The sequence below is a fragment of the Cajanus cajan genome, chromosome 8 (genome assembly GCF_000230855.2).
Source record: "Cajanus cajan strain Asha chromosome 8, NIPB_CcT2T_4, whole genome shotgun sequence".
NCBI classification, from domain to species: Eukaryota; Viridiplantae; Streptophyta; class Magnoliopsida; order Fabales; family Fabaceae; genus Cajanus; species Cajanus cajan.
The window spans coordinates 17,546,869-17,571,755 of NC_138524.1; the positions used below are offsets into that span (position 1 = coordinate 17,546,869).

The following is a 24,887-nucleotide window of genomic DNA, read 5'->3' on the forward strand; positions in this document are numbered from 1 at the left end:
AAACAAATCATTCACACACACACACACATATATATATATATAAAGAGGGTTCAAATGACATCGGTGTAACTTTTACGAAGTATTATACTGTTCAATAACTTTATATTAAATGTAAATGTTATAAATCTAACCGTTATATTGAAAGTTCTTTACTATTAGATTATATATACAAAATTTTATATTAATCTAAGATAATTTAGTACTTCATTCTTATAAAATAAAATTAAAGTAATATATACATTTCAAAATATAATAAAATATAAATATTTTGATTACCTTCAAATTATTGTACAATTTTAACAAAATTTAATATAAACATATAAAGTGATATGAAGTTATAATTCAATGGTTAAATTTGTAAAATTCACATTTAATATAAAATTACATTGATGTCATTTGAACTCTCTCTCTCTATATATATATATATATATATTATATTTAAACATTGTGTTAAGTTGATTCGTGCAAATTAACCGACAACTCATTAATTCAATAAATAACTCATCACATTAGTACATTGGTCGACTTGATTGACATTCCAATTTTGATAACACTATTCTGTTGCACTTACCTATAAAATCATATTCAGCCTGAAACTATACACTATGTATCATTGTCTAAAACACACACTAACGATGTAATAAACACATGCACTAATAGAGAGCAAACAAACACTAATAAAGAACACACTGACTAACAGAGGCTAACATATATAATAAACATAAATAACATTAAATAATATGGGAAAAATAAAATAATAACTCAATGTAGAAGAGAACAAATATTCCAATAACAAAATCAAGATAACAAACTAACAACACAATGTACAATGAAAGAGAGAACAATATAACATAGAACAAGAATGAGAATAAAGCAACAACGAAAAGGTTGATAGTGAAATGGTTCTAGAGAGATAAGACCTTTTAATAAGACTTGCTATAGTTAAAATTGATTTAGAAATTCACTGTATATTTAATGATGATGGGTTGTAGTAGAGCTTGATTGATCTCTTTAATTTTCAACTCTTGCAGGATTCCAATTTCAAACTAGGAATATGTAAAAGGCTAAAACAAGTGTGCCCTGCAAAATTGAAACAATGAAGAGAGGAAAAAAAAACAATATTTTTTCATGTTTTATTTTGTATTATTTTTAATACATGCCCAATAAAAATTAAAATAAAATAAAATAGCGTGGTTCAAATTTAAAGAAATGAAAATAATGCTTTTATTATTTACACCCCGTATATACTAAGTACACCCGCTTCCTTATTTTCTTGGTATTTTTTTATTACCAAAATATGTCTTTATAAATTTTATTTTTTCACCTCATTTTTATTATACTATAGATGCTATCTTTACACCCGCATGTTTTTTATTATCAAAATTCTAATTTTGAACTTTTATCTTTACCTTCATATCTAATACTAATTAAATCTTGATTTAATAATAGTATAGTTGATTATTAATGACAATGAGAAGCTTTGAATGATTGTAACTAGAAAAGATAATTTGAGAAAAAGGGTCACCCAAAGGAATGTTTCCAAAAGAAAAGAAGAAATGGGTCACCCAGAGAGAAATGTTTTCAAAAGAGACAAAACAATAGTTACACCCCCAAGAGAGAGATCATTTGAGAAAAAAAAATTGGGAAAAACAAAAAAGTTATTTTAAGATATATATTTTTGAAAAAAAGAAAATGGATGTACTTAGTAAAGGGAGCTACAAATTGAGGAAGCTTGTAAATACAGATATCATGAAGGTTTTAGAATTTTTTTAAGTCTAGGAGTGAAATCGAGATAGGTTGAATTTGAATTATTTTAATATCTAATCTAATTAAACTTAATCGAATTAGGTAGAATTAAGTTTGTGAGCTTTTTTTAAGGCAATTTAACTACAATCAAATTGATTCAGGGATAATTAGGTTTAATAATTAAAAAATATTATATTTTAAAATTTTGAACTAAGTAAAAATAAGTTACTCATTCAAAATTTAATACATAATACAAAGTACAAACAACATTATAATTTAGAAATTTTGAGTTACATAAAAGTCAAATTAAATTATTCTTCTTACTCTATACCTTTTTTAATTTAACGAATCAACTCATTCTAATAATATTTGGTGAAAAAAGAAGAATTAAATATACATCTAAATATTAAATTAATTATATTGAACATGTAAAATAATTACTCAAAGATTTCAAAGGCACTTGTAACCCTAACCTTTTTATTTCTTGCAAAACCTATAATGTATGTGTGTGATTTTTTGTAGTTTAATTTAGTGATTTATTGAAGGTCAAGTTGAGTCGGATTTATTGGATAACAAATTGCTTGACTTTTCACCTAATCTAATCTTAATCAAGAAATGAAAAAATTATCTAACCCAACCTAATGACATGATCCAACCTACAAAAAAATAATTAATTGATTGGATAGTTTGAGTTCACAGATGCATTGTTCCTCACTTACATCCCTAATTAACAAGATCTCATATATATATGAAAGAAACAAAGTAGCTATGTGGGCTATATATAGCATAGCTAATTTAATGAAAAAATAAGAAAAATAAAAAAAATAACAAAAACCTCTTGTTCAAATGACCGAATACAAAACTAAAAAGCAAAAGTCAGAGGAAAGTCTTTGCACTCGGTTAGCCCAATCTGATTTAGACCATCCAATAGGCCCATTACAATCTCAAATGAGTTGTAGGTTATTTTGCTAACAAAAAAAACAAAAAAAGGGGGGACACAAAGATAAAATACCAAAATGGAATTTCAAAGCCAATATAAATTATTTATCGACACAAGTGGTTCATTTTTCATCAAAGGATCAAATGGTAAAGACACGAAATAAAATAGATAAAGGGGACAAATAATATTAAGTGAATAAAATATGTCGTTAACAATTTATTACCAACACACTAGAGGGTTTCTTCAACAACAAAATAAATGACATACTAGCTGGGGTTGTGGAATCACTTGAGAGAATGATACAAAAGAAACTTAGTAATCAAATATAAAAAAAATTAAAGAATTCTAAAAACGAAAGTCATATTGAAACAAAAAATATATATCAATAGATAAATGGGATATATTTTTCCTCAACTGTTTCAGTCTCTATTTTTAATGGGATCATTTTACCACATTACATTTTTATTGTAAATGAAAACTTTATACTATTCATACAATTATCTTCTTTTTTTTTTTCTCTCTCTCTTTTTTCATCTCTTATTTTCCTTTTCACTTCAAAACTTTCATCTCTTATCACTATAGTTAACGCACAATTATCTTAAAGATTTTTTTTTTTATGAAAAATAAATAGAGACACGACATGTCTCAACTTCATTACACATGAGATGAAATGTACATGAAAAATTTGGAGAGTTGATGAGTTTGCAATAGTTGAGATGTACTTGCATTTCCATGGTATAAAATAATTAAACCAAATTGACATGTCACTACAACAATCTGCACTTTGATTATAGATAGTTAATACTTAATTAATTAAAACAGTATATCCACCTATAGATTGATTTTTCAACGAGCAGAAAATGATGTTATGGACATTGCGTTGGTCAAACTACATGAGCTTGAATTTGTTTCATTAGATTCCTTCTTCGTAAAATAATTGGGCCTTTTAGGCTCATCCAATTGCATTTCACTCCCCAACATTAGAACCACTGAGGTCATAGTGGGCCTATCCTCTGCGTATTGTTGCACACACAAGAGCCCAACATGGATGCAACGTAACACTTCAGATGCAACACATGTATCCTCCATATTTGGGTCAACTATTTGTAATGTCATATCCTTTTTCCACTGTGCCCACACCTAAACCACAAAACAAGAAAATTGTTAATAACATGTCAATGCAACTTTAGCTTAGATAAATTAAGATCAACAAAGTGCTTACATGATCTACAAGGTTAAGGACTTGCTTTCCGCGGTAGCATCTATTTTTCTTTCCACATATAATCTCCAACAGTAACACACCAAAGCTAAAGACATCTGATTTTATAGAAAATTGTCCATCAATAGCATATTCTGGTGCCATGTATCCGCTGCAATTAAATATTGAGGGAAAACAAAATATTTATGCCATGTCTCTTAAGAAGTACAATATAGTATTAAACATATAAGTACTCACTATGTTCCAACAATTTTGTTTGTGTTTCCTTCGATATCTTCTCCACTAAAAGTTTTAGCCATTCCAAAATCTGAAATTTTTGGATTCAAACTATCGTCTAGTAAAATATTACTTGCTTTGAGATCTCTATGAATAATCCTCAATCGAGAATCTTGATGAAGATACATAAGTCCTCGAGCAATACCACAAATTATGTGGAAACGCTTTGGCCAATCTAACAATTTTCCTTTGGTGTCATCTGGTGTATTCATAGCAACTCCATTATTTAATATTGAATATGCAAGATATAACTATAGTCATAAGACATTAGTGAGTTGTTATATAAGATTGGTCGATTAATATTTCATACCAAAAATGAAGTAGTCAAGGCTGCCGTTAGTCATGTATTCATAAACTAGCATTTTTTCTTGTTTCTGAATGCAGCAGCCAAAAAGCTTTACAAGATTTCGGTGTTGAACTTTTGCAATCAGTTTTACTTCATTTACAAACTCACTCATCCCTTGATTTGAGCTCTTTGAAAGTCTCTTCACAGCAATGTCTAGCCCACTGGCTAATTTTCCCTGCATAAATCACATTCATATGAGCACCAAATATTTTTGGTTCAATATTTTTATTGTGGTTAGTATTTGGGTAAAAATATTGAATTACCCAATATACGGGTCCAAAGCCACCTTCTCCAATCTTGTTCCCCTCTGAGAAGTTATTAGTGGCTGCAATGATTATGGACAAATCAAGCAATGGAAGATCCAGATCATCCGCATAATTTTCGTAGTTATTTTCTTCCGTTGACTTTTCTGGACAGAGAAGATAAGAATTGTGAAAAATTTTGTATGCATCACGTTATTAAACTGCACAGCTATGAAATTCTATGCAAGAGTCACAGAACAGTACCCTGCTAATAAGGTCACTCATTAATCAAAATTTCACAGAATACTCTAAAAACCAATAATTTGAATAACAGCACTTGTCAAGGGAATTGAAAAATTGCAGAATTTTCATTTAAAATATTATGTACAGAACTATTCAGCCAATTTTCAGTGAAACGCGAGAGAAGTGAAGAATAATTTTACCATAAATTTTCCTTCTGTAGACAAAATAAATAGCAAGTATAACTCCTATAGTTGCAGCAAAGGAGGTTATAGATATTATTTTAGACTTCTTGTGCCTGATAGAATCTTCACCAAACAAAATAACAAAGATTAAATTCCATACTGAAGGACCAAACTTAAATTCTAAAAGACAAGATTGTAACTGTGGTTATAAGAATAATAAAGGATTAATTGGAAAATTTAATAAAGTATTTACCTAGTTCTGAAGGATGCAACCTTATATATAGACGCTGTCCACTTTTTGAATCTGGATACAATTTGATGTCAATTAAATCACCAAACCACATGACACAGCCACTGCCAGCTCCACTTATATTTGAATTGGTATATGCCATGCAGGAACAATTATTCAAGCACTTTTTTCTGCAGTTCTCAAGATCAATAGTTTCATCCACAGACGTATTTGTAGTATCTGGCACTTTCAAACCATCCACAGAGGAAAAACCATCATTCATGCAACTCAATTGATGTTTCAGGACACATCCTTGAGTCCAGTCCATTGTGTTCCACTTTTCAGGAGACAAGGGCTTGTACCCTTTTAAGCACTCACACATTGGTGATGCAGTGCTGCTGCAAAATGCATTGGCCCCACAAAAGGCATAATGGTCACAATAGTCTCCTGGAATGGTTGAGTAAAAGTTCCATGTTTTATCAATCTCGGACCATACATAGCGAGGACGTTCTTGCTTTGTTTGGTTGAGCACCGCTTTGGTTATCAAGTTAGTCTGCATGGTCCACATGTAATAAACCTCATCCTCGTTGGAGACAAACTTGTAACTAAAAACAGGATTAGGCACCAGTTCTGGCATGCCACTGAAACGCAAACCATTCCATGGTCCAAGCCTGTGATACTTTTTTGTTCCCTTCATCATAATGATCTCAGGATAGGGATTTTGCACAATACCCCATGATAAGTCTCCTGGGGTTGGATCATCATCACTCTTCCAAGCTATGAGACTTCTACTTAGATTCCTTTTATAGTCCCATCCAATCTTCATCCCAGCCAACATTGTATTTGAAGGGTGGTCAAAACTTTGCCATAGATATTCTTCCCCTTCTACTTCTAGTTTTGCTTCATTTCTCTCTCTTATTACAAGGTTGCCAGAGTCTAGTAACTCTGCCACTGGATTCTGTGCCACTTTTGGAGAACTTGCGGACGAAACAACCTTGTTGGTGTGTGTTAGGACTAAACTGCCAGAACTGGTTAGTTTCAACATGGTTGAGGAGTCATTGATTGGTTTGCCACCGTTTGCAACCCAAACAAAGGTTTGATCCGGGCAACACTTGTACCGAATAGCGAGGTACCTTTTGTAGGGGTTTCCAAGATGGAAAAAACCAAGTTCAAAGATTCCTCTTGGAGAAACTATAGTCTCTTCATAACTGAGGAATTGGAACTGTGAAGATGATGATGTGTCCGCTGCTATGAAAACTATGAGAGAAGGGACAAACAGTATATAAACTATGATTCTCATCAGAGAAAGAATAAACTTCATTGAGTATAAGGTAGAGAGTTAGCATAGTAAAATATGCATGCTGAAGAGTGAAGACTAATGAAATCACTGTATATAGAGAGAGAAAGAGAAGCTAGTAGAATACAAAAAGAAAATTATTTTTGTAACAAATTGAGTAAACGACCAACGTGTTGCATGGACAATAGTGAGTCAACTTGTGCATAAAATACAGAAGGGTTGATAAGTACATTACTGAACAATGAAAAGTCACTCGTGTCGTGATGCAGAAGGTAGATACTAATGTGTGATTGGAGCTTGGAATGAACGTTAACTTGTTTATATAAATACAACCAGTTCTATGCTTTTCAATAGAATTTTCAAAGGCGTGTCTTAATTATTTGGTTGCTTTATCAGCTTTGTTTCGTTCTTTCTTCCATGTGGCTAAGAGAACCGTATACTTAAAGTTGAATATAGCGGTTTGCAATTACTGTCTGTATTGTTCTTCGCAGTTACCTTGAAATGTCTGAAAAAGACAACGTTGAGACAAGCGTTTAAAGACGTCGTGGTACTGATTGGACTAAGAAGGAATGTGGTCCACCAAATTTACCGGTAATAACGAGTTTGTAATATTTGTGCTGTTAGATTTTCAGTCCTCGGTTTTATTAACATGGTAGGGCTTTAATTTGTTAAAAGCTAAAAATTGTAAACGTGTGCTGTAAAAACAGGTGATGTTTACGTTCGAATGGTGAATAGGAACGAACGACACCACGAGCAACTTCTATAGCAAAGGAACATTATCTAAGTGGTGGGGACATGCAAACACGCGTATTGGTGTATGTCAATATATGTAAATATTTTTTTCATCATTAGTTTGTTAGGTTGTTAGAATATTTGCTGAGCTGTACAGCTGTATCTTCCTTATATAAGGAATGTTTGCATATCATTTGATATAGTGAATAATACAGAATCATTTTCTGTTTTCCTTTTCTCCAATATGGTATCCAGAGCAAACGATCCTATCTCCCTTTAATTTTTTTTCCACATTTTCTCTTTCTCCTCTTACCGGCTTTCATGGCGCTTTCCACTGTTTCTCATTCTCAATCCTTTCTCAACTCTGTCACTGAACGTCTTGATGATTCCAATTATCTTCATTGGAAACAACAGGTTGAACCAGTCATCAAGTCCCACAAACTTCAACGGTTTGTGGTCAATCCGCAGATTCCTCCGCGATACCTCACCGACGATGATCGTGCATGTGATCGCATAAATCCTGAGTTTGAGGCGTGGGAGGTTCAAGATCAAATGCTTCTGACATGGCTTCAATCAACATTATTGAAATCCGTTCTGTCTCGTGTTCTTGGCGCAACTCACTCCTACGAGGTGTGGGAGACGATTCATGAGTATTTTCAAATGCAAACTAAGGTTCGTGCGCGTCAACTTCGCACTGACCTTCGTTCGGTTCAATTAGAAGGTAAAACCATGCGTGAGTACCTTTTGCAAATCAAGAGCATCGCTGATGAACTCGCTGGTGTTGGCTCTCCAGTAAAGCATGAGGAATATGTTGATGCCATTCTCGTTAATCTTCCGCAAGAATATGCACCAGTTGTTGCTGTTATTGAAGGTAATTTCACAACACCGCCGGTTAATGAAATTGAAGCTCAACTTCTTTCCTTTGAGTCTCGCAGCAATCGTTTTCGACAGCAGTCTATTCCGGTGGTTAATTATGCGTCGCATGAGGGTTCTGGTTCTCAAGGTCGCTCATTTGGAGGTCGTGGTGCTTATGGAGCCTCTGCTATTAATCGTGGTGGTCCTCGTGGGGGTACTTCTGGTCGTGGTCGTGGTGGCCGTTTTGCCAATTTCCAATGCCAAATCTGTTTAAAATTTGGTCATACTGCTAATGTTTGTCATTTTCGTGCTAATGCATCCTATCAACCTCCAGATTCTATGGTGTTATATGATCCTACTACACAGCAACCTGTTAACTTCAAAGGTTCCAACACTTGGACCAATCCTAATCTCAAATCTAGTACTCCTACTGATGCTCCTTCTCAAGGAGTTTCTGCTGAAGCTAACACAACTTGGATTCCAGACTCAGGGGCCTCAAATCATGTTACTGATACAGCTCAAAACATCACTCAGTTTTCTCACTTTGATGGTCCGGATCAGATTTACATTGGTAATGGTCAAGGTTTGCAAATTAAGGGTTCTGGTTCTTCATATTTCATTTCTCCCTTTAATTCTCAAGTTTCGTTTAAACTTAATCATTTACTTCATGTTCCTGCCATTGCTAAAAATTTGTTGAGTGTGAGTCAATTTGCTAAAGACAATTCAGTCTACTTTGAGTTTCATCCTCACTTGTGTCTTGTCAAATCTCAGGCGACTCATGAAATTTTACTTCAAGGTGCTGTTGGTTCCAATGGTCTCTATTCCTTTCCCAATCTCAGGCTGCACAATCCTTCTGTTTCTACTGCTTACTCATGCAAGAATAAAGCTCATGTACAACCTGTCCCTGTACATTCCTTAGCTACTGCCAATTCTGTTGATGTTTCAGCTCCAACTGTTTTAACTTCTAGTTCTAGCAATCTTTGGCACACTAGGCTTGGTCATCCTAATTTACATGTATTGAAACTTGTTCTCAATCAATGTAAACTTGGTTCAGTAAATAAAAATACCCTTGACTTCTGTAATTCATGTGTTATTGGCAAATCTCATCGTTTACCTTCTCTTATTTCTGATTCTGTTTACACTACTCCATTGGAATTGATTTACACAGATTTATGGGGTCCTTCTCATGTGATTATCTTTTCTGGTTATAGCTATTACATTGCTTTTGTTGATGCTTTTTCCAAATATACTTGGATTTATCCCTTAAAAGTCAAATCTGAGGCTCTCCCAGTGTTTAAACATTTCAAATCCATGGTTGAACTTCAACTTAATTATAAAATCAAAAGTGTGCAGTCTGATTGGGGAGGTGAATTTAGACCTTTCACATCTTTTTTAGCTTCGCATGGCATTACTCATAGACTTATATGCCCTCACACTCATCATCAAAATGGAACTATTGAGAGAAAGCATCGCCATATTCTTGACAGTGGTCTTACTTTACTGCATCATGCTTCTTTACCATTAAAATTTTGGGACTTTGCCTTTATGACTGCTGTTTACCTATTTAATAGGTTACCTAGTGTTGCACTCAATTTTGGTGTTCCTTATACAGTTTTGTTCAAAACCCCACCTGATTATGATTTTTTAAAGGCATTTGGTTGTGCATGTTTTCCTCTCTTAAAACCTTATAATACTCATAAACTTGACTATCGATCCCAAGAATGTCTGTTTCTCGGTTATTCTCATGCTCATAAGGGTTATAAGTGTCTTTCTGCTACTGGCAGAATTTATATCTCCAAAGATGTTATTTTTAATGAACAAAGATTCCCTTATGTTCATTTGTTTCCTTAGTGTCCTGTTTCCTCCTCCACTTTACCTCAATATTTTACTCTCCAACCTAACTTGTCACCTTCTACTTCTTTAATTTCTTCCTCTCCTACATCTATCCCTTCCTCTACATCTCATTCATCTTATCCTACCTTTACAGAGTCTGCCTCCCCCTCTTCCTCTTGTGCTATTGTCCCTTGTGCAAACACTGATTCTACCACTCAAGGTTCTGATCCTTCTATTTTTCCTGCTGCATCATTTTCTGGTTCTATTCCCAACAATTCAGAACCGAATATTCCAAGAACCATCAATAATCACCCTATGCAAACTCGCTCAAAGTCTGGAATACACAAACCTAAACTCCATTCTTCTATATTTCTGGTGCATTGTGAGCCTAAAACAGTCAAACTTGCTCTTGCTGATCCTCTATGGTTTGCTGCTATGCAACAAGAATACACTGCTTTGATGAAGAACCAGACCTGGGATTTGGTCACTCTCCCACCTAATAGGCAGGTAGTGGGCTGTAAATGGGTTTTTCGCATTAAAGAGAATGCTGATGGGTCTATAAATAAGTACAAAGCCCGATTGGTTGCCAAAGGTTTTCACCAAGTTCCTGGATTTGATTTTAATGAAACATTTTCTCCTGTTATTAAGCCTACCACACTTAGAATCATTCTCACTTTGGCTCTCACAAATGGTTGGGACTTACTTCATCTTGATGTGAACAATGCTTTCTTAAATGGCTTGTTGGAGGAAACTGTTTTTATGGTCCAGCCACCAGGTTTTGAAAGTGCAGATAAAAGTTTGGTTTGCAGGTTAAATAAGGCCCTCTATGGCCTTAAACAGGCTCCACGGCAGTGGTTTGACAGACTCAAAACTACTCTTCTGCAATTTGGTTTTTCTGCCTGCAAATCTGATCCATCCTTGTTCACTTACACTCTTCAACAGCAAACTGTTTACCTATTGGTGTATGTAGATGATATCATTCTCACTGGAAGCTCTCAATCTCTTATTCAGCAGCTTACAACTCAGTTAAATGCAAGATTTGCTCTCAAACAGCTTGGTTTGTTAGACTATTTTCTTGGTATTGAGGTCAAATATTTTACTGATAAATCTATTTTGATGACACAAAGCAAATACATTAGGGACTTGTTGCACAAAACAAAAATGGCTGAGGCTCAACCCATTTCCTCTCCTATGGTTTCTTCCTGCAAACTCTCCAAAAATGGCAATGATCTTTTTCATGATCCCACCTTATTTCGTTCTGTTGTTGGGGCATTACAATATGCCACTTTGACTCATCCAGACATTAGCTACTCTGTTAACAAGGTCTGTCAGTTTATGGCTCAACCTTTGGACACTCATTGGATTGCTGTAAAACGAATTTTGCGTTACCTAAAGGGTACTATTTCTCATGGGCTTCATTTCAGACCTGCTGTTCCTGGGAAATCATTCAATTTAACTACAATGTGTGATGCTGATTGGGCTTCTGATATTGATGATAGACGCTCTACATCTGGTTCTGCCATTTTTCTTGGTCCTAATTTGATCTCTTGGTGGTCTCGTAAGCAACAAGTTACTGCTAGATCAAGCACAGAAGCTGAATACAGAGCTATTGCTCAGACTACTGCTGAGTTAACTTGGATTCAAGCTTTGTTAAAGGAACTGCATGTTCCTTTCTTTTCTCCTACCTTGTTTTGTGATAACAAGAGTGCTGTTGCTATTGCTCATAATCCTGTTTTTCATAGTCGTACTAAGCACATGGAAATTGATGTATTTTTTGTTCGTGAGAAAGTGTTGGCTAAGCAATTACAGATTCAACATATTCCTGCCTTAGATCAGTGGGCTGATATTCTGACCAAACCTCTATCTTCTTCCCGATTTACAGTTCTTAAAAGCAAACTTCATGTTCAGGATTTTTCCTCTCACAAATCCTCCACATGAGTTTGCAGGGGGGTATTGGTGTATGTCAATATATGTAAATATTTTTTTCATCATTAGTTTGTTAGGTTGTTAGAATATTTGCTGAGCTGTACAGCTGTATCTTCCTTATATAAGGAATGTTTGCATATCATTTGATATAGTGAATAATACAGAATCATTTTCTGTTTTCCTTTTCTCCAATAATGCGCAAGTCGTTAAAAGTTTGAGCATAGTATGAGAAAATAATAAAGCATAATCATATCATTTGTGTCCATGTTTATAACTGCATACCATAAAAGATCCCATTATATAGAAGATAATTGGCGAGAAAAGTCATTATATTCAAATACGCCACGTGTAGTGTCAAGTGAGTAAAAATGCATCAGGTGGCAAATGTCTTAATCTAGTATGATATATCCAATCTTAGTTATATATATAGGTGTCTTCATCGTTATAGCAAGTGCTAAGAGTAGGTCGATTGCTGCTCTAGGAGTGTGGAAAACCAGATTAGGTCGGGGTGACATCTTGGACAACTAATGTATGTGCTAATTTATTAAATCCTTATTGTTTGACCCATTCGAAGAACTTCAAACAAGTCGAAAAATTATGCAGATTCCTCGAGAAATAATATGAAGATGGACACCTTCCAAATGGCAAATATTCGAGATCGAGAAGAGTTATGCTCGAAAACTAGTAAAAGTGTAGTACCAATGCATATGAAAGTGGTCAAACGTCTAAATTGAGACGTTAACACATGTGGGGACAGGTAGGTCGAGAGGTTAATATGAACGTGGGAGGACAGTTAAAGGAAGTTATAACTCAAGACCACGTAGCAAGCATAGTGGATAGCGGTTATGAGCTAGAGGGGAACATGAACAAAATTAACCGCTCTTGATTGCTCTATAAATACAAAGATTACGGATTGTAACGAGGTCGGAAAAACTCATACTTGAATTAGCTTCTGAAGCATTCTCTGCCTACACACACATATGACTTTCGTGCACAAGATCGTTTTTGGGTATGACTGACTCTCGGCCACTTTTCTTTTCTCTTTTTAGGAGTAGAAGTAGAATAGTCTTCTTGTTCTTCGTTTAATCACGTAGTGTATTCATATACTTTGATCAATATGTTTTCATGTGTAATGTAATTTGACCATTGTACGAAATGAACTATGATTTGCATTGCTAATATACGTGTTGTTCATTCTGTGCATTTAAGTATTTACATACATGAACATTATTGCTTGATAATACTTAAAGAATATTTAGAGACAAGCAATTCTTGAAAGTTTCCACTCTGTCTCTGTTCTTTGCACTGTGTTCCAAATACATAAGAACGTTAACATACCTAAATTGAAACATTGATTGTGCTAGTCCGAGTAAAAAGAATCCTTAAAACAATTCCACCGTAAACAAATTGGCACGCCCGGTGGGACACGTTTAATTCAGAACATAATTGGACTAGTTTTAGGTGTGTGAATTGCATGAGATTAAGGAGTGGGAGAACTATGTCTACGTTTAATAACCAAAATGCAAACCATAATAATGCAGATGTAGAACAACCTAACCCTAATCCTGATAGTGCCACCAATGTGACCAGGGGGGCAACGTCTCCTCCTGTGTTGCTCGAAAACAATGTTAGGCAAAATAGTGTCACTCAAGAATTGGTGAATGTTACTAGAGAATACCCCTGGGGCATGCCACAAAATTGGCGTAATACCCAACCTGTACACGTAGAAATGCCTATACCTTTTTTAGGGACAAACCCACAAGTACACGTATCCCCACAGGGATACAACCCTGGGCCAAATGGTTTGGGTTTTGTCATGCAAGACCCATATCAACATGTAGGGACAAGTCAGGAGGGTTCGCTGATTCGACCAGGGAGTTATATACCTACGGGTATTAGTAACCAAGCCATGATGGCTCTTTGACAACAAATGGATCACAGTAATCATGACATGGTCAATTTGCTGTCAACACAAATGCATAATATTATGACTCCTCTGTATGAATTGATAAATAAAATTGGAGATAAATTAGGTGAGGGGTCACCTTCGAGAGCCATGAGTGGAAATCTGAATAAGATGGAAAATCCTGGGGGGCATGAGAATTTTTACCAGAACGTAGTTCGACCTAATAGAAACCCACAGGATGACTTAGACCAAATGGTAGAGAGGATACTCAATAGACATGGATTCGATATAGGTCGAAATGAACGTCCATATTTTGTGTCAGCCTTCCCTGATTATATCACACAGGTAGAACTACCCCGTGGAGTAAAAGTCCCAAAATTCTCGAAATTCGCGGGAGAATTAACTGAGTCAACAGTGGAACATATAGCTAGGTACGGGGTTGAATGTGGGGATTTAGCAAATAATGAATATTTGAAAATGAAATATTTCCCTAGTTCATTAACCAAGCATGCTTTTACATGGTTTACCACTTTGCCTCCTAATTCGATACATACTTGGGTACAGTTAGAGGGTAGTTTCCATGAGCATTTCTTTAGAGAAGAAACGAAGGTTAGTATAGTCGATCTAATGAACATTAAAAGACAAAATAATGAAACATTAGATGACTATTTAAATAGGTTCAGGCAATTGAAATCTCGATGCTATACTAATATACCTGAACATGAATTAGTTAGAATTGCAGCAACAGGATTAGATTTTTCGATACGCAAGAAATTAGTAAATGAACGATTGAGGGACATGGCCCAACTTGCTGAGAAGGTGAGAAGGATCGAACAAATTAAATGGGAAAAAGAAAGGTTGAGAAAATTTGACAAATTTGTTCGAAAAGAGAAAGTAGCGTATTTAGAAAATTCTGATTTTAGTGAAGATTCTAACTGTGAAGCTTCGAGTGAAGATTTTGAGATTAATTTAGCAGAACTACGTCCCGGACCTACGTACCAGTGTCAAATGCTAAAACCATGGGGTAATATGGAAGGGAATTCGAATAAGAAATACAGTTTCGATATAACCAAAGCAGAAAAAATATTTGACATCTTATTAAAAGATAAGCAAATTATTCTTCCAGAAAATCACAAGATTCCACCATTCGAGCAAAGAAAAGGAAAGAAGTTCTGTAAATACCATAACATGTATGGCCACTGGACTAATAATTGTGTACGTTTCAGGGATTTGATCGAAAAGACGATTACTGATGGTCGTCTTGCATTCGAAGGAAAAGACATGAAAGTTGACACAGACCCATTCGCTGCTCATACTGGATATGCCGAACCAGTCTCTATGGGGGTCAACATGGTGGATGTTACTGTGGAAGAGGATGAAAACATCGAGCCTATCTCTGATGAGAAACTCGAAGAGTTAATGGAGGATTTTGCCAAGGAGCAGGAACCCATTTACCCAAAGGAAGGAGATAGTTTGGTCGACTTCTTATCTAAGAAGAAAGAAGCAGACAAGGAAGTCATGTTGTGTCCTCGATGCAGTGCCGTCTTTGACAAGGCTGCTGCCAAGGCCTTCGAGGAGTCGGAGATGCTGAAAATCTACAAAGCTGAGAAGCTGCGTGAAAGGACTAAAATATATGAAGGGTCGAAGGCAGGATTGACCATGAGGCAAGTTCATATGCCTCAATACAATGCTCCAGTGGGAAAAATGGAGATGTATAATTCCTCGAGGTTCGGCAATACTTACGTGCCGAACGCAAATGTGCCTGTGGGGAAATGGAACGCACCACCTAGGCCAATGATGATGGGAGGTATGGGTCGAGGAAAATAGGTCATGAGTCATACTGCTCACCCGATGCAAGGAGTGCCCGGGAGGATGCCAAACTCCATAACAGGGCCTAGTCGAGTTAATACCGGAGGGTATGAGCACGGTTTTCGACAACCTTTCAACAACCTGACTAAGACTCAGTGGAGGAGACAGCAAAGGATGAGGAAAGCTACTTTTGAAGGTATTAAGGGAAATCATTTTTCGATTCCTGTACCCCAAAAAGGGGAATCCTCTCAGAAGTTCTTAGAGGATGATGAAGATATGATCACAGACTGCTTCGAGAGCGGATTTGAGGATTCTCTAGAGGATATTTGTGGAATAGTGTCCATTTTGCCAACTGAGTATGCTGGGGCCATGGAGGCCGTGAATGAACAAGAGGATATCCATCGAGAGGATTATTTTGAGGACCCTAATTATGAGTCCAAGGTTATATGGGTGAATCAGATCTCGAGGGTTGTCCCCAAGTTCAATTCTGCTGTGTTCGATTCTCCCACGGAGGAAATGAAAGGGCACCTTAAGCCCCTATTACTGACCTTGATGATCGAAGGGCAAGAAGTGAATAAGGTCTTGGTCGATGGGGGTGCAGCTGTGAACATCCTGCCTAAAACCATGTTGAAGAGGTTTGGGAAATCTTTGACTGATCTGAAACCTCACAATATAATGATTTCTGATTATGCAAGCAAGTCTTCAAACCCTGAAGGTATGATTCTGCTCGATGTGCAGATTGGGAGTGTGAAGAGGACTACTATGTTTATAGTGACGCCCTCTAAGGCAAACTTCAATGTTCTGTTAGGTCGAGAGTGGATCCATGGAGTAGGGGCCGTTCCTTCAACAGTGCATAAGAAGATTTTCTTCTGGAATGATGATGAAGGGTTAGAGGTCCTCGAGGCCGATCAGAAAACGTACGAGGTTGGGATGTATTTTGCTGACCATCAACTAACGGCCTTTGCGAAGACCAAGCCTTTCGAGGCTTACAATTCTGGCGTGATGGACGAAGAGGAAGGAATCAAGAAAACCTTTTGCTGGGATGTGAAAAAGGGATTTGTGATTCAAGCCGAAAAGGATTCGGCTCCACTGGGTGAATGAAGGAAGAAAATCCTTACTCGAGCTTCTTAGCTCGAATAGCGGCCTACGTGGCCGATCAAACGGGCAACTTGGCCGAGAAAGATCAGTTTGACAATGAGGTTAGCACGGCCATTTTGGCCGAAGAAAAACAAAAAAAGAAAGAGGAGACGGATTTCGAGTCAATAAAGAAAGAAAAACAAAAGAGAAAGGGAAAAGACTTCGAAATCGAAAAGAAGAATGAAGAAAAACAAAAAACAGAAAATCAAAGGGACCAAGGAGTCTCAGATAAAAATGAAAAGCAAAAAGAAAAAACAGACCTAGAGGTCGAGAAGACAAAAGAAGGTAAAGAGCAAGAACTAGAACTCAAACTGGACTGTATTTTCGATGATTCACCCTTGGGGTTTGAAAGGGCCGCTAATGAAGAACATAAGTTAGAATCCCAAGATCCTCTCAAAGAGGTTAATCTGGGAACCGTCGAGAATAAGCGAGTCACTTATATTAGCAAGTTCTTGCAAGGGGAGCTGAAAGAGGAGGTAATTCGAATGTTGCATGAATACAAAGATTGCTTTGCATGGGATTATGATGAAATGCCAGGACTAGATCGAGAATTGGTGGAGCATAGGCTACCCATGATCCCAGGAAAGAAACCCGTGAAGCAAAGTCCTCGAAGATTTGCTCCTGAAGTAATCGAGAAAATCAAGGGGGAAATTGAGAGATTGCTGAAGGCAAAGTTCATCAGAACTTCGAGATACCCTGACTGGATCTCGAATATAGTGCCGGTTATAAAGAAAAACGGGAAACTCAGAGTTTGTATTGACTTTCGAGATCTCAACATGGCAATTCCCAAGGATGAGTACCCTATGCCCGTTGCTGAAACTATGATAGATGTCGCTGCAGGTAATGAAATTATGAGTTTGTTTGATGGTTATTCTGGGTATAACCAAATTTATATTGCAGCTAATGATGTGTCGAAAACTGCTTTTCGATGTCCAGGTGCCTTAGGCGTCTATGAATGGGTGATGATGCCATTTGGACTCAAAAATGCTGGTGCTACTTATCAGAGGGCAATGAATTTAATATTCCATGATCTAATTGGTAAGTTTGTACAAGTATATATTGATGACATAATTGTTGGGTCGAAACAAAAAGGGGATCACCTAAGCCATTTAAAATTATCTTTTGAAAGAATGAGAAGACATGGTTTGAAAATGAATCCACTAAAATGTGCTTTTGGTGTTTCAGCAGGAGAATTTCTAGGGTTTGTTATACACCAGAAAGGAATTGAAGTTAATCGAAATAAGACGAAAGCTATCATGGAGACTAAACCTCCATCGAACAAGAAGGAACTTCAATCTCTCCTAGGTAAAGTAAACTTTCTGCGAAGATTCATATCGAACTTGTCTGGTAAAATTAAAGTATTTTCTCCTCTTGTACGCTTAAAAAAGGAGCAAGAATTTCGATGGGATGAAGAGCACCAGAAAGCGTTCGATGATATCAAAGATTACTTGGCTCATCCTCCAGTGCTTGCACCAATCTCTGAAGGGAAGCAACTAAAGTTGTACATTTCAGCTAATGATTCGACTATTGCGGGCATGCTGGCGCAAGATGATGAAAATGGCATCGAGAGAGTCATTTACTATTTAAGTCGAATGTTAGTAAGAGCAGAACTTAGATATACCCCTTTAGAGAAATTATGTTTAAGTCTTTATGTTGCGTGTACTAAGTTGAAGTACTATATTAGGACTCGTGATGTTGTAATACTTTGTCGAAGTAATGTGATAAAATATATGTTGTGTAAACCTGTGTTACATTCTCGAGTCGGCAAATGGGCACTCGCGTTAACTGAATACTCATTAACTTTCGAGCCGCTAAAAGCAACTAAAGGACAAATAATTGCAGATTTTCTTGCAGATCATTCGAATGAAACTGAAGAAATTAATTACCTAACCACCAAGCCTTGACAATTATATTTCTATGGCTCGAAACACGAGTTAGGCGCTGGAATAGGTCTTTTAATCATCTCTCCCGAAGGGGTCCCGACTAAGTTATCATTCAAAACAAATACAGGATACTCGAATAATGAAACTGAATACCAAGCACTCATTACTGGACTTGAGATTCTTAAAGAATTGGGCGCTAAAAATGTGGTAATTCGAGGAGATTCACAACTGGTCATCAAACAATTAACTCGAGAGTATAAGTGTTTAAATGAAAAATTAGTTGAATTCAAGACTCGAGCTGTGCAGTTACTTGACACGTTTGGTGAAGTAGAGTTACAACACATTCCTCGGGACTCAAATCTTATTGCAAATGAGTTGGCTCAGATAGCCTCTGGATATAAAATCAGTAAAGAGTGTCTCGAATATCTGATTCATACAGAGAGTGAAGTGTTAGACCATCGAGAAATTCTAAGTATAGGTTCAGCAAGTCAACAAGATTGGAGGAGCGAATTGATCGAATACTTGCGAAATCCTAACATAAAGGTGTAACAGCCCAAGAACCCGCATGTAGATATTGTCCGCTTTGGCCGCAGCCCTCACGGATTTGTTTCTGGCAATGGCACGCATGCCACCCCAAAACGCGTCTACACAAGGAAGGTATCCACACCCATATATATGGCATGCTTCGTTCTCCTTCCTAACCGATGTGGGACTATATCCACCCCCCCTCAAGGGAGTCCAGCGCCCTCGCTGGCACACCGGCCCGGGAACCGGCTCTGATACCAATGTAACAGCCCAAGAACCCGCATGTAGATATTGTCCGCTTTGGCCGCAGCCCTCACGGATTTGTTTCTGGCAATGGCACGCATGCCACCCCAAAACGCGTCTACACAAGGAAGGTATCCACACCCATATATATGGCATGCTTCGTTCTCCTTCCTAACCGATGTGGGACTATATCATTGATTGTGAAGTCCCACATCGGTTAGGAAGGAGAACGAAACATGCCATATATATGGGTGTGGATACCTTCCTTGTGTGGAGGCCTTTTGGGGTGGCATGCGTGCCATTGCCAGAAGCAAAACCGTGAGGCCGTGGGCCAAAGCGGACAATATCCACATGCGAGTTGCTTGGGCTGTTACATTTGGTATCAGAGCCGGGACCCGGGCCGGTGTGCCAGCGAGGGCGCTGGACTCCCTTGAGGGGGGGTGGATTGTGAAGTCCCACATCGGTTAGGAAGGAGAACGAAGCATGCCATATATATGGGTGTGGATACCTTCCTTGTGTGGAGGCCTTTTGGGGTGGCATGCGTGCCATTGCCAGAAGCAAAACCGTGAGGCCGTGGGCCAAAGCGGACAATATCCACATGCGGGTTGCTTGGGCTGTTACAAAAGGTCGAAAGGAAGATTAAACTCCAAGCTCTTAATTATCTCTTACTAAACGATGAATTGTACAAAAGAGGCTTCGACGGAGTTTTGTTCAAATGTCTGGGAGACCATGAAGGTTATATAGCAATGGCAGAAATTCATGAAGGCATTTGTGGAGCACATCAAGCTGGAAAGAAGATGAAATGGGTTTTGTCAAGGAAAGACTTATATTGGCCAACTATGATTAAAGATTGTATCGAATTCGCAAAAAGTTGTGAGGAGTGTCAAAAACATGGACCAATACAAAAGGTACCAGCAAGTGAGTTGCATTCGATCATCAAACCTTGGCCATTTCGGGGTTGGGCAATGGATTTAATCGGACAAATACACCCACCTTCTTCGAAAAATCACAAATATATTTTGGTTGCCATAGATTACTTTACAAAATGGGTTGAAGCTATTCCTTTAAAAGATGTTGAGCAAAATGACATAATTAATTTCATCGAAGATCACATTATTACAAGGTTTGGGATTCCCCAAACAATTACAACTGATCAAGGTACAGTTTTCATAGGTCGAAAAGTCGCTCAATATACAGAATCTAGAGGGATTAAGTTGATAACTTCAACACCATATTATGCGCAAGCAAATGGTCAAGTCGAGGCAGCTAACAAAGTAGTGATTGGGCTAATTAAAAAGCACGTATCAAATAGGCCTCGAAGTTGGCATGAAACTCTTGTTCAAATACTATGGGCTTATAGAAATTCTCCGAGAGATGCTACAAAAACTACTCCATATAAGTTAGTGTATGGACATGAAACTATCCTTCCTATTGATATTAACTTACAATCAATTCATATACAGAAACAGAATGAATTACCTACTGATGATTATTGGAATCTAATGTATGATGAGTTGATTTCTTTAGAGGAGGAAAGGTTAATTGCGTTGCAAAATATTGTTCGACAAAAGGAAAGAGTCGAGAAATCGTACAACAAGAGGGTTAAAACACAACAATTTCGAATTGGGGACTTGGTGTTAAAAGTAATTCTTCCCATGGATCAAAAATCTCAATACCTAGGTAAATGGTCTTATAACTGGGAAGGCCCCTTCATAGTCGAACAAGCATATTCTAAAAATGCATACGTCATTAAGGAGATAAATTCAAATGTGACGAAAGTAATGAATGGGAAACACTTGAAACATTTTCATAAGAGGGTAGAATATTAATTGTTCGACACAAGTCAAAGAATAGTTCTGATACAAGCCAAAGATAAATGAAAAGGAAGCGAAGAACAGAAGAGAAATCTAATCATTACAAAATTTCGATTTAAAAACGTTGAAAGCCTTGTAAGCCTCGTTTAAACGTTTCCTTCGAGAGGAACATTGAGCTTCCAAATGCTTCTTCTGCTCTAAGGTCTTCACAAGTCGAGACGATATGACCTTGCCTTCCTCTTTGAGACCCGTTTGACGTTGCTTGATCTCTTGACTTTGAACCTTAATAGCATCTTTCTTCGAGCGAGCCTTCTCTAACTCATGTTGGAGAGACTTGATGGTGGTTTCTATATCTTTCTCGTCTTGTTGTAATTTTTGCAGAGAAGACACCATTTCTGCCGTTGAGTCTTTGATCATAAGCAAGTCAGTTCGGAGCTTTTCGAGTTTAGCACGGTCTTCTTCGCTTTCAACCTCGACATGGGTCACCTCTTGAAAGGAAGTAGACCATTGAGATCGAAGGTCCCATGCGAGGCTAAAAGGTTTGACAAATTCTTGTAACTCAGAATGGACCTCAAGAGGAAGGCTCGAGTAGGATAAGAGATCGTCCATCATTTGTTCAACTTCTGTCTTGAACTCAGGAATAAGGAAGGCCTGATCAAGATCATCAACATATGCCTTTGTTCGAAAGGAATCAAGCAAAGGTTGATATGAAGGAACCTCAGAGACGTGCTCGACGGTTTTCTCCTTCTCCTTCTCCGACCCAGAAGGACCACTTGTCCAGTTATCCAAGACCTCAAAGATACTATTGATATCTTCATCTTCGTCGTCGATAAAGCTCATCAAGTCAAGGTCCGGAGAAGGAATTGATGAAAGACCTTGGACAGAAGAAGTGACCCCGCCTTGAGTCGAAGGGGAAGTTGCAAAGGGTCGAGGAGATTCAGTCGAACCTGCACAATGGAAGATTTGAAAGATTTCAGTAAAAGGCCATCATACAAATAGTCAGGTCGAAAGAAATATACCCTTGTTCTGACTCGAAGGAGGTTGTAGCTCAAAAGAGGGTTCACCTTGAGCAGAATTTTGTCGCGTCTCCGCGTTAATCAAAGGGCCTGATTTAAGAACCCTACCCTCTTCGACCTGAGGGGGAATTTCTATTGAAGCCATAACAGAGGCAAGCACCGTAGCATCTACTTGGGGAGCCGACAACTAACGAAATAAAAAGTAAAGCTGAGCATCAAAAAAGAAGATAAGTAAAGAGGAATCTAAAGAGACGACAAGATGATAAACCTGTTGGGTTGCCTCAATAACAGGGAACATGTCTTTTTGCACTTCTCGAGACAGCTCTCGAGAGGAATCAAGATGGATAACTTCAACATCCTGTTAAGGTAATGTTAGAAGAGTTAGAAACATAAGAGAAGTACTAGACGAGATAGACAAGAGTAAGAGTCGAAATACCTTGGGAACAGACTTCATGGCATCTTCAAGCAGTTTCTCGCCAGAAGGTTTTTTAGGTTTCTTGGAAAGGGGAATGACCATCTTTGCCTTCCCTTTATCCTGCTTTTTTGTAGTTGAGACCTAATATGGGAAATAATGGATGTGATTATGAAATTCGAGTAAGTAAATAACCTCAAAATTGATAATTCACTTACAGTTTTAGTACTGTCTGAGCCTACTTTTTGCTTTTTTGAGGTTTCAATGCTCTGCAAGGTAAGAATCAGCAATAAATGAACGCAAGGTAAAATACTTTGATTGTAAGGAAGATAAAAGTCGAAAAGAAATATACCTTAGAATGAAGAGAAACCTTCTCAGCTGCAGTCTTTCTTTTTCGGCCTTTCTTCGAAGATTCTTTGTCTTCATCATCCTCACTTTCCTAGTTGGGAGTTTGCTCAGCATGTTGTGGAACACGCTGAGGTATGACAGCTACAAAATTCGAGAAAAAGGGTGAGACAAGTTTAAGGTACACTCGAAGAGGAAGTAAGCAAAAGAATATTTACCAGGAGCAGGGTTAATGTTATTGACCCAACACAATGGCCACCATTTGCTTCGAGGAAAATCATACACGGAACATCTCGCATAAGTAACTCGATTCTTTACAGGAATCTCTTTACGCTCAAGGTAAAACGGGTCGAGTGTCTTCACCCAAGGAGGGTGAGATAAGTGTTTAACCAGGCCAAAAAGAGCATTTGGAAGAGGAGGTATGTGTTTTGGGCAAAATTTTCGAAATCAGTTTTACCTTGAGGGTTTATTACCTTTTTTGAGCGGATGTTCCGTTGTACCATTTTCGATAAGGATACAGAAGCGTCAAAGATGGTGCGGTGTACATTGTCAGGTCGATAACAAACCTTAAAAAATTGCTCGAATTGATAAATTATAAGTTGATTCTTGAAAGTACCTGATTGCTTAGGCCCCTGCGAACAAGAGAGAGGAGAATTAATCAGCTTCTTCAAAAAGCCATCAAAATCGATGAGTTTATCTACAACATAATAACACCACCATCGAAGGTAGCATTTCGAAACGAAAAATGAAGGAGAAAAGTTGGAAGGCGTAAGCTTAAGTTCTTTCCCTGGTCGAAGAATGAAGTCAAGAACTTCCTCGTAATTGCCCTCTTCGACACAAATATCCGCATCAATACTTTCCTTACGTCGAAGAGGCAGAGGTTTCATTTGGCAAAGACCAAATTGACGAGCGAAAAGTTGAGGCTTATAAGGGTAGAGTCTAACATCTCTTTGCCTCATGCTTGAGAAGATGACGTCCCATGATAAAAACCCAAACCAAATGTCAGTCGAAGAAGGATTGATGCTCCCAACTTGATTATTTTGACGTAGCCAGACTGGACCTATTAAATTTTGTCGAAGAAAAGGGGCTAAATCCTCGGTAAACTCGGTGAAACTAAGAAACGCTCTAACATATTTTTCAAAATTATCTACCGGACGTTTCCGTGGAGTAAGGGTAGTCAAACGAGCTCCTTCGAGTTCACAGAGTGGAATTGGAGTGGAAGGTAAATAGAGCCTCTTCTCGAGAATGGCGTTGAGCCATAGTTGGAGCAGCCATAATGGACCGGAAAGATTTCGAGGCCCCGACTCTCGAGAAAGACTCTCAGAAGCTTCGTCGAGGCATGTGTATAGGGACGCTAGAAGCAACTTTCTCAGACATATCTTTTTCTTCAGATGAAGGGCCTGAGCTAGAACATAGTAATATTTTGGGACTTGGAGGGAAGGAGTACAGAAAACACAGGCCGACAACCAATACATTAGAAAAGCAATATGCTCTGAAGAGGAAACAGGTGTACCAGGTTGTCCCATATGGGCAGTAATGAAAGCCAAATAAGTTTTTTTATCCCAGGAGATCGAAATATCCTTGATTGAGACTTCTTCCTCAAAAGCATTAGGATGAAATCTCTCCCCAAGAGGCAGTAACCCTGTTATAGTAGCAATGTCTAGCAAAGTGGGGCAAACAAAACCACAAGGGAACTCGAAAGCCCTAGTTTCTCTATTCCAAAAGAAAATA

The 24,887-nt window shown here is 37.6% G+C and overlaps 1 protein-coding gene across 2 annotated transcripts; it reads right to left on the minus strand.

Annotated features, from left to right (window-relative positions):
• Positions 1 to 3,405: 3,405 nt before the first annotated feature.
• Positions 3,406 to 6,918, minus strand: LOC109817886 (G-type lectin S-receptor-like serine/threonine-protein kinase At4g27290). 2 transcript variants are annotated; one of them, XM_020383236.3, is made up of 7 exons: positions 5,448 to 6,918; positions 5,213 to 5,317; positions 4,791 to 4,936; positions 4,492 to 4,702; positions 4,143 to 4,380; positions 3,909 to 4,056; positions 3,406 to 3,826 (listed from the first exon to the last, which is right to left on the minus strand). In XM_020383236.3, the coding sequence occupies exons 1-7, from the start codon at positions 6,742 to 6,744 to the stop codon at positions 3,533 to 3,535; spliced, it is 2,439 nt and encodes an 812-aa protein (XP_020238825.3). In that variant the 5' UTR covers positions 6,745 to 6,918; the 3' UTR covers positions 3,406 to 3,532. The 2 variants fall into 2 exon arrangements, with proteins under 2 accessions (XP_020238825.3, XP_029124555.2); XM_029268722.2 differs by lacking the exon at positions 5,213 to 5,317.
• Between the last annotated feature and the right edge of the window lie 17,969 nt (positions 6,919 to 24,887).

Excerpts from the sequence above, each read along its gene's own strand:
- LOC109817886 (XM_020383236.3), bottom strand. The coding sequence starts at position 6,744 with ATGAAGTTTATTCTTTCTCTGATGAGAATCATAGTTTATATACTGTTT. Across the intron at positions 5,318-5,447 it reads GTTGCATCCTTCAGAACTAG|ATTCTATCAGGCACAAGAAG; the intron begins GTAAATACTTTA and ends TGTTTGGTGAAG. Across the intron at positions 4,937-5,212 it reads CTACAGAAGGAAAATTTATG|AAAAGTCAACGGAAGAAAAT; the intron begins GTAAAATTATTC and ends TTCTCTGTCCAG.